The sequence below is a fragment of the Microplitis mediator genome, chromosome 6, assembly GCF_029852145.1.
Source record: "Microplitis mediator isolate UGA2020A chromosome 6, iyMicMedi2.1, whole genome shotgun sequence".
Classification (NCBI taxonomy): domain Eukaryota; kingdom Metazoa; phylum Arthropoda; class Insecta; order Hymenoptera; family Braconidae; genus Microplitis; species Microplitis mediator.
In genome coordinates this window covers 22,810,177-22,824,478 of record NC_079974.1, presented here as the reverse complement: position 1 = coordinate 22,824,478, position 14,302 = coordinate 22,810,177, and the positions used below count along the sequence as shown (strand labels likewise).

Here is a 14,302-nt window from a genome sequence, read left to right as displayed (position 1 = left end):
TACCACAAGCTTGGATAGTTTTCCGTAAGAGGGACTAGTGCTCGGTGTAAGTGGGTTTTAAATTTAAATTTAAATTCATCAGAAATCAATTTCAATTAAAAAATTTTTTTTTTTAATTAATAAAAATAATTAATATTTCAAATTTTGATTAATTTCTCGTACTTCGAATAATTATCAGTAATAAAATCTGTAAATTTTTTTATCAGGAGGTAAAGAAAAAATGTCAAAATTTTGATAAAAGGAAATTTTTTTTTTTTACTAGAAAATAAATTTTCGTTTTTTTACTCTTAGCACTGGATAAAGTTGACGTATCATCGGAACGAAATTATGACTTTTTCGAAATTAGGTCTAAAATATTAATAGTTAATTTAAAAATTTACTTACCGTTTTTTAAATTTTCTTTAATTTTGAATCAGCATTTCTATCGATGTAACATCAAATTAAGGGTGGGGAGGGGGCAAAACGGGTACGTAAGAGAGTACTAATTTGTCTGTTGTTGAAAAAAAAAGAATTGAATTTTTTGCGGGCAAAATGGGGGAGCTCTAGTGGAGGTAAAAAAAAATTTGGAAATTAAATATTCTTATAAGTAATTTACCCACCCGACCCCGTTTTGCCTCCCCACCTCTGAATACTTATCGTATATTTAAAAAATAAAATTCGACTTATAAACTAGAATGATGAAGTGACAGGAAACAGAAGGAATGAATGAGTAATAAATTTTTTAAAAACAATTTTGTTTATTTTCGCACAAGACATACACCGTATCTATATCATAGTAAGTCGAGCGTTCATAGTAAGTCCAAACACTATATTTTATATTTTATATTTATATAATATAATATAATATAATATTTATAATAACCAAGTCGGTGATTTGTTAATTCTCTTACTAAAGTTACGTTCGGACTGGACTCTGTCTTGGAACTCGTGCTGTTGAGTGATCGCCAACTGATAGATTTTACTTTTATTTTATTTATTTTTTTTATATTTTCTTATTGACCAAATATTTAAGTCTATCGAAACCCTACTGAGCTCTGGATTAAATACTCACTTTTTTTCTCTCTTGTCATTCGCCACCAATTTATTGATTTTTTTTTTTTTAATCGAATTAATTCTTAAACTTTTATTTTCAAAATCTCATTCATCCCATGGCTCATTATTTATTTTTTCTATAAATCTACTCAATTTTATTTTTAAATTTATTATTATTTTAAGTTTGGAATAATTACTGTTTATTCTGTTACCCTGTATGTAAATATACGTATTCAATGATCGAATAAGAATTTTTTCATTTTTTTTCATGTTTATTTTTTTTATCAAAATTTTGTTTTTTTTTTTTTTCAACAAAAAAAGTTCATTTTTATTTTTGTTTTCAATTAAAATTAATTTTTATCATCTTACAAAAATTTTTAATTCAAAATTTCAACAAAAAAAAATTTTCAAAATTTTCAAAACTTTTTTTTTATTTCAACAAAAAAAAAAACATTTTTGTTTTTTTTTTTAATTAAAATTCATTTTTATCATCTTACAAAAATTTTTAATTCAAAATTTTAACCAAAAAAATTTTCAAAATTTTCAAAACTTTTTCTTTTTATTTCAATTAAAAAAAAACATTTTTGTTTTTTTTTTTAATTAAAATTCATTTTTTTCATCTTACAAAAATTTTTAATTCAAAATTTTAACAAAAAAAAAATTTTCAAAATTTTCAAAACTTTTTTTTTTTATTTCAACAAAAAAATACATTTTTATTTTTATTTTTAATTAAAATTCATTTTTATCATCTTTTAAAATTTTTAATTCAAAATTTTGACCAAAAAAAATTTTCAAAATTTTCAAAACTTTTTTTTTTTATTTCAACAAAAAAAAAACATTTTTATTTTTATTTTTATTTTTAATTAAAATTCAGTTGTGTCATTTTACAAAATTTTTAATTCAAAATTTTTCTCAAAAAAAATTTTCAAAATTTTTTTTTCTTATTCTCTCATTAATAAATACGTCATAAATATATGTAGTACAATTGAAGGTACAGTTAAAATGTGAAAAAGGACATGGGTAAGGATGAAATTTAAAAAATTTTTTTACAAAAAAAAAAAAAGAAAAAAAAATTTATAGTACGTATATTTTTTTATTTTACACTACTGGCAAATTAAAAAATGAGTGAGTCTTATGATTTAAAATCGTGTAATTAATTATTTAATTATTTTTAAGCTCAAATATGTAAACGACTAATAAATGCTCGCACTCGCATTACGTCTGTCTAGGGGCAGTGCTATCATATATTTACATTAATGGATATTTTATTTATGTTATTCAATAAATAATTATTAACTTTTTTTATTTTATTTAATTATAAACAGGGACAGAAGAAATTGTCTAACAAATCAGCCTCTCAACTAGATAACGACCAGGTCGTTTTATTTATATTTATATTTATATATATATAATATATATTAAATGTACTCCAAGTCGTATGTATTTATAGTTATGTTTAGTTACTTTAACTCTACATACACAACTAACATGGAAACTATTTGATATGAGTGTATTTTTTTTTTATTTTAAATTTATTTTAAATTTGTTACATTTTTCGCGCCTTTTTTCATTTACGTCAAAACATTCATACGAGGAATTATCTTATTGCCTACTTTTTTAGGAACAATTTTTCGTTCAAAAATCTTTTGATCCCCCGTCGTTTGAAAAAAAAAAAAAAAATAACTTTTGATGGCCAGGAAAAAAAAATTTAGATCTAGTGAGATCTGTTTTGATAGAGAGGGATTTGAATTTCTGTGAATTTTAGAATTTTGTAAGGAAATTTATGTGGAATTTGTTTTAAAATTTTGAAAATTTTAGTTTTCGAAATTAGGTCTAAATTTTAGAAGATCTAAATTGGAAAGATTTAAGATCAGATACGCGATTTACGTCTGATCTAAATTATTTTTTTCTGGATAATTTTTGAACTCGAGGTAAAAAAAAATGAGAATTTTTTTTTGGTTTAAAAATATTGTCTTATTTAATTTTCATGGTTTTTTTTTTTTCCCAAAATTTAATTTACGATTTTTTGTTATCAACTTTTCAATTTTTCTAATTTTGGATGAACTGTTACAAAATTCTCAATTTCTATACTGAATTTTCCAGATCATAAAAATTAAATAAAAAAAAAAAATGTCAAACCAAAAAAAATTTCATCTGTCCATTTTACCCCTCATTCAAAAAATCACAATTTTATTTATCATTTTCAGTCTCGCAACATAAAACTGCCTCTAAAAAAATTTAAAATAACGACGGGGAATTTTCGTGACAAAATTTCGAAATTAGTACCACGAAAATCGAAATTTAAACGAATGCTTTCAGCATAAACAATCAACCGTAATAAATAATGATCATAATAATAATAGCCAATAATAGAATACTAATAAATATAATAATAATAATAATAATAATAATAATAATAGTAATAATAATAATAATAATAATAATAATAATAATAAAGAACAATCACGTGAAAAATCCCAAATGATTTTTAAAAAACATGATTATTGCTTAAAAATTCATGGGCGAGTGATTCCTTTACTCACTTACATTTTCACTAATAATAATAATAATAATATTTAATAATAATAATAATAATAATAATAATAATAATAATAATAATAATAATAAAAGAAGTGATCTAAAAACAACTTTGGCATCTTCCTAACATTCAAAACAAAAAACCTCAAATGCTTATCCTAAAATTAAATAATAATAATATCGATTAAATAAAAAATAAAACGTTAATATATAACCCCATACAAAATGTATGAAACGTAACCATAATTAAAAATAAATCGGTCCGTCCTTCCCACCGACCGATAATAATTTTTTTCCATACAATTTACAAAATAAAATAATAATAATAATCAAGACGCTTCCACACTCGCATCTACAATATACATTTATTTATATCCATATATATATATATATTCATATTTATATTTATATCCATATATTATAATTATTACTGTTAAATAAATAATCTTCAATGCGATAATAAAGTTTTGCTATTCCGTGTTATTTTTCGTATATTTATATTTATACCTCCGTATTTATATATTTATATTTTCATATATTTACTCTTAACCATAAAACTTATTTTTAATATTCACAAAACTTTTTATTTATAATTATTTATATTAGATTTTTTTCTGCTGGATTTACTCCAGTGGTAACCATTTATTTCTTAGTATCGTTGCAGTAATGGTTTTTTTTTTCAGTGCCTCCTGTCTCCCCTCCCCTCCCCTGGCTCCTGCCTCCGAATTCGCACTAGAAAATGCTTAAAATAAAGTAAAATCAGTTGAAATGACTGTAACTGGACAAAGTCCTTTGCTATCAGGTGTCACCCTGTCTTCAAAGTCATCAATAATTCGAGGCTTTGCTCCTTTTCCTTCTCCTCACAAAACCGGTAGGGAGTCTTTCAACCAGGCGTTAAATTAATAAACCGTGTAGGGCGGCTGATGCGGCCAGAGCGGCGGAATTGGCGGCGGAAGACTGCCGCTCCAGGATCAAGTGTCCTTAGTACTGAGCGATGAGTCCTCGTCCTGGCTCCCGGGGTAGGGAAGCCCCAATTTGGGGCCCTGCTGTACCACGACCACGCACTTGCGCATGTGCTTCTCTAAAGTGCTGGGCACGGAGAAGGGCATCTCGCAAAACCTGCATTTGTAAGTGTCCTTGCCATGTCTGCCGTGAGTTTTCATGTGTCGTGTGAGTTTCGAACTCTGGGCGCAGGCGTACGAGCACAGTTCGCATTTGTAAGGTTTCTCTCCGGTGTGGGAGCGTCTGTGCACGGTCAGGTTTGAGCAGTTTTTGAAGACCTTGCCGCAGTACTCGCAAGTATCGTTGCGTCCGTGTCGTTCCTTTTTTAGGAGTGGGCTGGGGAGTCCTTGCAGGGCGAGGCTGGAAGTCGTGGCCTTGGTCACTTTACGGAACTCGCTGTTCTCTAGGTAGTGGGCACTGGGCAGCCAGAGGCCACCGAAGTCGGGCCCAGTTCGAGGGAATGTGCCGGAAAAAATGTTGGCCGTCGCGGAAGTGTTGAAATTTGTTGGGGACAACGCGCTGTCCTTTTCCTTGTTATTGTTGAGGGTGTTCACCAAATTTGAGGGTGACTCTGTTTTGAGGAATCCTCCGCGATGGTTTTCTTGAAGCGCTTGTCGATAGGCTTCGGAATACTGGGCGATATTGTTGAGTCCAAATTTTTCCATGAGATCTCCAACCAGACTGGGCTTCTGGTCGACCCTTCCGGGAACGCTTTCTTCGCTGCTCTGACCCTGGGTCGTGCTGAGATCTTCGGGAGTGTTTTCCTCAGCGTCGGTCCGGGTCTTCTGGTCCCCCTCGTCCCCGTCGTCGAGGTCCATGTTCTCGTCGCAGCTGGACCCATCGTCGGGAACGGTTTCGACGCTTCCTTGGGGACTCGCCGGATTCATGGAGTCCGAGTGCTCTTTGCGCATGTGCTTGCGTAGGTCTGAATAGTTCGCTAACTCGACGTCGCAGACCTCGCAACGGGCGATGGCACCGCCATCTTGGTTGTTCTCCTGGAATTGTCTTTCCTTTTCCTGATGGCAGCGTCGATGGACAATCAGGTTAGACTGGAACCGGAACTTCTTATCGCAGACCTCGCAGGTGTAAACGATTTCGGCGGAGTCGGTTATTATGGGAGTGGACGCAACTGGAGGACTTGTTTTGTCACTGTCCGTCGAGTTATTGTTGTTGTGACCCACGGGGCTCTGGTTGTAACAAGGCGGTGAGTTTTCCTTCTGCGTCAACGCATGAACTGTTAAATTAGCGGGATTAGAACCCACTGGGCTCGTTGATAAGTCAGCAGTATTATGATTCTGAGACTGGGTCTGATGGTTTTGACCCTGGGTCTGCTGGGGTTGTGATTGGGCGACATTCGAAACGATCGAGGGATTTGTCGGTGGATTCGTTGGAGCCGCGCCTAAGGGCGGATTAGCGAGGCTCCTTAGGCGCGCCGAATAAAAATCCAGATTCGCTTCAAGTTGTGGTGGGTGACCCTGAGTACCGAGACCCCGTGCATGCGAGAGTTCCGTCAGGTTCGCCAAATTACGTGCGTTATTAAGAGTATCAAGAGAACTCCTAACCAACGAATCCCCTAAATTGAGGCCGTCCATCGCGCGAAGCGGATCCCCCAAGTTCTGAAGGTTTCTCGTCGCGGTCTGCAGGTCCTGGAGCCCACGGTACCCCGCAAGGGGGTTAAGGGCCAGGAACTCGGGCCTGAACATTGGAGGGAAGCTGCGTTCCAGGTGCTGGGGCAGCCTCAGGAAACTGTGAAGTGGATCCGCTACCAGAGAAGAACTTTGCAGCTGCTGCCGGCTACTGCCCGAGCTAGATGTCGTACCCGCGGAAGAGTTCGCGGCCGATGAACCCGTCGATTTTCCACTGAGGTTCAGGTGGTTGGGCGGACTCAGGTGATGGGAGTGACTAGGATTGGGCGTCGGTGGGCTCGGCGCCGGTGTGTTTGATGACGAATTTGCTGAAGAGTTCGGGACACCGTACAATCGCGCTCCGTGGACACTTTGCACGTGTTGGATCAAGTCCCAGGCGGAATTAAGACGACGCGAACACTGCGAACACTGCAGGCATCTTGGCTCTGAAACAAAAAATCCATTTATTTATTAAAACTATTGCTGTAATTTTATTTGAATGTAAAAAGTACACGGAAAGAAAATTATGGCAGCTGTTCCCATAATTTTGTGAAATTTTTTCCTATACCAACATAGGAATTACGACCATAAATTATGGGAGCGGTTCCTATAATTATAGGAATGTTTCCCATAATTATAGGAATAGTTCCTATAATTATGGGAATGATACCCATAACACTATAGGAATGGTTCCTATAATTATAGGAATGGTTCCTATAATTATAGGAATGGTTCCTATAATTTATAAGAATACTTTCTATAATATTATGGGAATCATTCCTATAATTTATGAATTATAGGAACCATTTCCATAATATTATAGGAATGGTTCCTATAATAGTATGGGAACTATTCCCATAATATTATGGGAATGATTCCCATAATGAAATTGGAATGGTTCCTATACCATTATGGGAATCATTCCCGTAATATTATGGGAATAGTTCCCATACTATTATAGGAACCATTCCTATAATATTATGGGAATGGTTCCCATATTATCATGAAAAAATAAATTTAAAGAAGTGTGGTAATCACTTCTACAATACACAGAAATATTATTAAACATAAAAACAAAAATTCAAAAATTGAAAAAAAAAATCGTATTTGGCAAAAAAACATTAAAATTTTTAACAAGAATTTTTTGTCAGCACAAAACATTCAAGAAAATTCAAATTTTGGAAAATTTCTACACTATTGTGCAAAAAAAGAATTTTATGATATTATAGGGATGGTTCCCATACCATTATGGGAATGGTTCCTATATTGGTATAGGAACTATTCCTATAATATTATGGGAACCATTCCCATAATGGTATGGGAACCATTCCCATAATGGTATGGAAACCATTCCCATAATGGTATGGGAACCATTCCCATAATGGTATGGGAACTATTCTCATACTATTATGGGGATGGTTCCCATAATATATGGGAACCATTCCTATAGTAGTATAGGTACTATTCCCATACCATTATGGGAACCATTCCCATAATGCATAGGAAAACTTCCCATAATTTTCTTTCCGTGTAAAGTAATAAAGGAAACAATAAATCATTTTCTCCGACAGTTTTCATCTTGATCCTTATTATCAGTTACCCCGAAAATAAGGATACGTCGATTGAATCCCAAAGTAAGACGCGGCTGTATCAAATTGCGGTTTCACACATGCCTGGCATAGTCACAAGAAATCTGTAGCAGGGGTCCAGGGATGGGGGAGTAAGCTTACGAAGGGCTGAAGGTAAAATGGACCGTGAGGCGATTTAAAAAAATAATATAACTGAAAATTTTCTGGAAGACATAACTGGGGGTTATGAAACTGACCCTTAACGACATTTCGTTACGCTCAGCGGTTGTGATCCCCAACACGGGTTTTGAATTTCAATCTTTTTAATCCCAGAATATACCACTTTTGCATTTTTCACGGCCACATATTCGACTTGGTGTCATCGCTACCCTCCTCAGCATATGTGTCCCGGAAAATCGATAAGCGAATTCGCAAAACTAAAACTCGAAGCAGCCCTTTCTTAAATATTTTCCATAAACATGAATATGGATATCGGAAATATATTTTTTGCTCATTATTTGTTTGTGTTTTCGAAACTCCTTGAGCTTCTTGTTATCCATTAATCGGGAGTTTCGAATTAATTCGAGTGATAGTTGCTACAAACTAAAAAGTAAATAAGTAAATACGAGAAAAGATTAAAAGAGATGATAAATCTCAGCTATGAATTGAACTTGTTGGCGAACTTTTAAAATGTCTTCGTTATTGTTCGCGTAGTCGGCGAAGATGGAGCAGGACGACCAGAGACCGAGTCCGTGCTGCCGACTGAGACGGAGATCATCGAGAAAAAGGTAAAATGAACGGAGAAGAAGGAGGGGAAGGAGAAGGGGAAGGGGGAGGGGGGAGAAAGAAGGGTGACGAGATAAAGAGATCCTAATTGGAACGTTCTCTTTAGGATTTCTTGAGACGTATCGGGTAATCTTTGTAGCTGGGAGAGTCTCTTGAAACGAGCGAGCCATCTTACAATATATATATATATATATATATTGATGGATATATATATATATAGGGCGATTGATTGTAATTTCTAGAGTGGCTTGGAATCAAGTAAAAGGCTGTTGATATAAATCGAATTGATTAACTATCTGAGTTTTATAGCCGCTGTCCGCTGACTTTTTATTTCTGGCCTCGAATTTCGGATAAATAGCCCACTAGGTTGATAGAACAGGGATAGGGGAGGGGGGGGGGGTGATGAAAAGAATTGTGTGAAAAAAAATGGTAATGGAGAGCCGAGAGATAAGCAAGTGTCGGAGTATATTATGAAGGTGTATCGATTCGAAAGCTTTCATATGCAAACCTCGTGGGCCGCCATCCCTCAGGATTATTTTTCTCTTTATTCTGACCCGGCTTTTCTTCCGCCCTTGTACATTTCCCACTTTATAACTGCTTTATTCGCAACAAAGCTCGTGAGTGTTAAACTTTTACTCTGTTTTTAGATTCAGTTTTATAATCACGCGGTTCCGGTCAGCGGTTTTTTGTACAGAAAAAACCTTGTGGTTCATAATTTTTAAAAGATTTTTTTTTTATGTCAGCTAAGGACCTTGAAATTGGAGGAAAAAGTCACTAGGATTTTTAAAAACCGGAATTTAATTTCTATTTTTGATTTTTCGGTCGCGGCTCCGAATTTCGGTCAGAAAAACCGTTGATTTGAGAATTTTTTCAACTTTTTTTTTTTAAACCTCATCTACACACCTTCAGGTTGACGGAAACAGTCAACAGAACCAGCCAACTTGCCATAGAAGTTCACAAAAAAATAAATTAATCAATTAAAAATTCTTAATATTTTTCCCGGGCATTTTTTCGATTTCAAAATTTACTTATGGGAAAAAAAATTTCTACAGACATCAATTAATTTTTTTCACCAAATTAGAAGAGTGTAGAAGGGGTTAAAAAATAAAAAGGCTGAGAAAATATTAAAAATAATAATTTTCCAGCTGAAAAACCCCGGAACCGTAGCTGAGATTTTATAAAATTTCTTGTAAGTAAAGAAAAAAATTTTTTTTGTAGCAGTAGCATGAGAAATGTTTTGAGCTTCCAAGGGTAGTAGTGACCGAGTGATTTTCCCTCTAAATACTAATATTCGTATTTTGAAAATTCGTTTTTGATTTTTCGGCCGCGGCTCCGAATTTCGGTCAGAAAAACCGTTGATTTGAGAATTTTTTCAACTTTTTTTTTTAAACCTCATCTACACACCTTCAGGTTGACGGAAACAGCCAACAGAACCAGCCAACTTGCCATAGAAGTTCACAAAAAAATAAATTAATCAATTAAAAATTCTTAATATTTTTCCCGGGCATTTTTTCGATTTCAAAATTTACTTATAGGAAAAAAAATTGCTACAGACATCAATTAATTTTTTTCACCAACTTAGAAGAGTGTAGAAGGGGTAAAAAAATAAAAGTCTGAGAAAATATTAAAAATAATAATTTTCCAGCTGAAAAACCCCGGAACCGTAGCTGAGATTTTATAAAATTTCTTGTAAGTAAAGAAAAAATTTTTTTTTGTAGCAGTAGCATGAGAAATGTATTGAGCTTCCAAGGGTAGTAGTGACCGAGTGATTTTCCCTCTAAATTACCCGGCAAATTGGCCTGGGAGAGGCATTTTAACGGGTTAATCGTTTGGAATCCCATTGTTTAACTGCCAACGGTTCTTTTGGTCATCTCGCGGACTTCCTTTCTCATGCATAAAAAAAATACAATAGAGCCTTTTACAATGACATATATAACGTTATATATTTACTGGTTTTATATATCGAGCTTAAAAAAAATATATTTGATATACCGAGTCTGCAATTACCGGGAAACATTTCGATGTAAAATATGCGAGCTGCAATGTAATGAAATAGTCCAGGGCTCTTTAGCTCTAACGGGTTTTAGCCTTCGGGTTATTATTATTTTTGGTGATAAAAGGCTCTTTAATCTCCCGAGCTACAATATTAAATTATTGATTGGCTAACGTATGCGACGTATGCACTTTGTACCTGCATTGGGGTGCGGTGCATTCTGATATTTCGAAATCCCTTTTTTTATTAAAAATATAATCATAATTTTTTTTTTTTGCTGAGGAAAAATGTGTCCTCTATACTGTACATGGACATGAAATAATTATTGTTATTTTTTTTTTTTAATAAATTATTTTGTTGCGTAAAAAATGTTTTGTGGAAAATATCTAGTGACCACTAGTGTTGTGTCGTCACTCCCGTCGCCACATAAAAGGCGATGGTAAAAATTTCTAACCGCAGCATCCATGAGAAATAAAATAAATTGTTATACGACTTGCACAATTTAAGTCTTTTAAATATATATATAAATATTCGAGGGAATGAAGAATTTTATAATTTTTATAGAAAAAAAAATAATTAGGAAACTTGGGAACTGAACTTTTGACTTCAAAAGGAATTCCGAGGGCTGAAAAATTAATTTTACTGAAAATTTAGATTCCAGATTTAAGATCTATTGAGATCGATGTTGATCTAAAATTAAAAAAAAATTGAGGTTGATTTATAGATATATCAGATCTCATTTATACACAGAAAAAAAGCATGACGCGAAAAATTTTTTCTCGCTCCAAGAAAATTTTTACTTGACCTAAGAAATTTTTCATGATCCTGAAGTCAGCAGATATTTAAAAATTTTTGAATTTTCGTTTTTCAATAAATCAACTGCAAAAAAATAATATAAAAATATGCACATGTAGAAAATTTTAAAAACTACAGGTGCAATTTTTTCAAATATTTTTTTTTTATTTTTTATCGTCTAAAAAAAAATCCAAAAATTATTAAACGTCTGCTAACTTCAGTATCATAATTTTTCACATTATGAATTGAAAACGAAATTTTCTTGGGGTGACAAAAAATTTTTTGAGGTAAGAAAAAATTTTCTTGAGCCAAGAAATTATTTCTAGTCCTAAGAAAAATTTTGTTTTCATTTTTTAATGCAAAATTTTTCTTGCGCCAAGAAATATTTTTTTTCTGTGTATGCGCTAGAGTTCTTCCAAAAAATTTGTCGATACCCTTGAGGTCTCCATCTATCGGAAGTTCGAATTTTGGTCAGAATCGTATAAGAAATTCGATAGAAAATCGCGACTCAGAGCTCAGTGCTAAGAAAAAAAATTTCCCTCTAATCGATTTTTCTTTTAAGATCATAAAAAAAAATTAAAAAATCTCTAGATCTGACAAAATCTAGAGTAAAAATTTTTTATTTCAAAAACTAAATATTTTTATTTAAAAAAACTAAAGATCCAATTCTTCAATTTAACAGACCTCCGTTATCACGTCAAAAATAAGACATTAACTTTTAATTGACCATTCAATTAATTTATAATTATCACTCCCCAGACAAATATACTGATAAATTACTAATAGATAAAATTTTTCAATACCTCACTCAATATCGCTGCTAGTAAACTCAATAATAACAACAATTTCAATAAAAAAAAAAAAAATAAAATAAGACTCAAGTCTATCTGCTGTCACTAGACATCGCAGTAAAAATTTCAAGTGAGTTTATTTTTTAACCTAATAATTAATTTTTTTTTTTTTTAATTTTATTTTTTTTCAATAGAATGGCAGTGAAATTGATAAATAAAATATTGATATTTATAATTATCAAATTAATATCAACACGAGCAAATTTTCTCATAGAAACTCCAGATTCTTGGGAAATAAATTTCGACACGACTTTATTTAGTAAAATAATTTGTGACGCGGTTCTTATTAAGCCCCAGTTATTTTTAGCCGAAGCCGAATGCGTGCAAAAGTTTGTAATTTTTTATTTCATTCAAAAAATCAATTAATTAATTAATTAATTAATTAATTAATAAAAAATTTTTTGTTAGAGGGCTTAATTTTAGTGACAAAAATATTTTCGTAAATTACCATCATGTAAAAAGCGTGTACGTGAACGTCACCGAGGTGAACAAAACAAAGATATTTTTCAATGAAAATTTGACCGGAAGTTATGACAGATCAAAGAGAAATGTCGCGGTATTAATTACCGAGCAGCCGGTCGTTTCTCTTAATTACGCAAAGTTGTCGACGACTGCGGTGGTTCTGTCGATTGACTACCGATGCCTGTACACTGAAAGCCATTTGATAAAATTACTGGCTTCGAAAAAAGATAAAATTGATCTGGAAAATTGTTTCGTTCCTGTATTCAATGGCGATAAGATTGACGTCAGTCCATGTAGATTTTCGAGTGATAAATTATTTTGTTCTTACAATCATACTGCAGTAAGTTTACTTTTTTTTTTTTTTTTTTTTTATTTGATAGTAATAAAAATATCGATTGCAGTTTAGAGAAAAAAAATTGGAAAATATTAAAAAATTTGTGTTCTGTTCAAATGAAGAAGAAAAAGTCACTGATTTAGTTGTTGGAATTTTATCAGAAAAAATTATTGATAATTTGAAGACAATTAATGACTCAGAGATACCTTCGGAAATTTCAATGGAAAATGTAAGTGATTTATTTGATATTATTAATAAAGAATATAAAAAGTATGTGACATAGTCGATTTATATAAAAATTTAATTAATAAGTGTACAAAATTTTTTTGAAAATAAAAATTTATAAATTGAATGACAAAATTTTTTATTGTCTCTAAAATACCCGAGGAAAATAATTGAGGTCTAATCAAATTTTTTGAAAATTCAGATCTACAATTTTTGAAATTTTTTTATTTTATAAAGTCTTCAAATTTTTGAAAAACTCGAATTTTTTGTTTTTTGATCTCAAAAATGGAAAAACCAAATCGAGATTTGAAAATTAAATTTAAAAAATTTATTTAACAGGGGGGGGGGGGGGGGAAGTAATTAGAAGAATTCTACATTTTTTTTTTAATTTTGTGGTGATAGAAAATTTACTTGTCTAAAAAAAAAAAAATTTACGCGAAATAACAAATATAAAGTTTGGATATGTATCATTTTTATTTTGTCTAGGTTTGTTGTGTACAAGGTTAGTAAGTTTGAGCCAAACGTATATAAATATAAGTAAGCGAAGGATGGAAAAAAAAATAAAGTAAAAGTAGTGAGACAATTCCGGAGATACAGACAATCCGCGAGCAATTCTCGTAGCGCCTGGAGCGACCCGGGAGTCCGGACATCTTGGCCGAGGGTTTGAGTTTTAGGATTTCTAGTTCGAGTGACGATAAAGAGGCGGAAAAGCACACATGGGGAGCCAAACCGCTTGCCTCCTTCTTTTATTATATATACATATATAATATATATTTATATATATATCTATAGCTTACAGATCCCGTCATATTGCAACCGAATTAATATTCGAGACAATCTTGACACGTATCAAACCTTTGTCCATATCCATATCCATCTCGAGTTGAGGATTTCAACATCTCGATATTTATATAAATATTTAATATCGGCTCTAAATAAATTTTTATAAATAAAAAAATAAAGCAAATGCGACACGTGTTCACTTCTGTCATCAATAGACGAGTCGGGGTGGCCATCAGGGCCGACCAGTCCAGTGGGACAAATGAAACTGAATAAAAAGTATAAAAAGTCTTGTATTAAATAGAACAACA

General features: G+C 32.4%; 1 protein-coding gene across 1 annotated transcript in view; it reads right to left on the bottom strand.

Annotated features, from left to right (window-relative positions):
- Positions 1 to 1,927: 1,927 nt before the first annotated feature.
- LOC130669749 (B-cell lymphoma/leukemia 11A-like) overlaps positions 1,928 to 14,302 on the bottom strand; it is a 30,857-nt gene continuing 18,482 nt past the window's right edge. Inside the window, exon 3 of the mRNA XM_057472795.1 lies at positions 1,928 to 6,643. Within this exon, the coding sequence (XP_057328778.1) occupies positions 4,542 to 6,643 (2,102 nt within the window). The 3' untranslated portion in view covers positions 1,928 to 4,541. The remainder of the gene's footprint in view (positions 6,644 to 14,302) is intronic.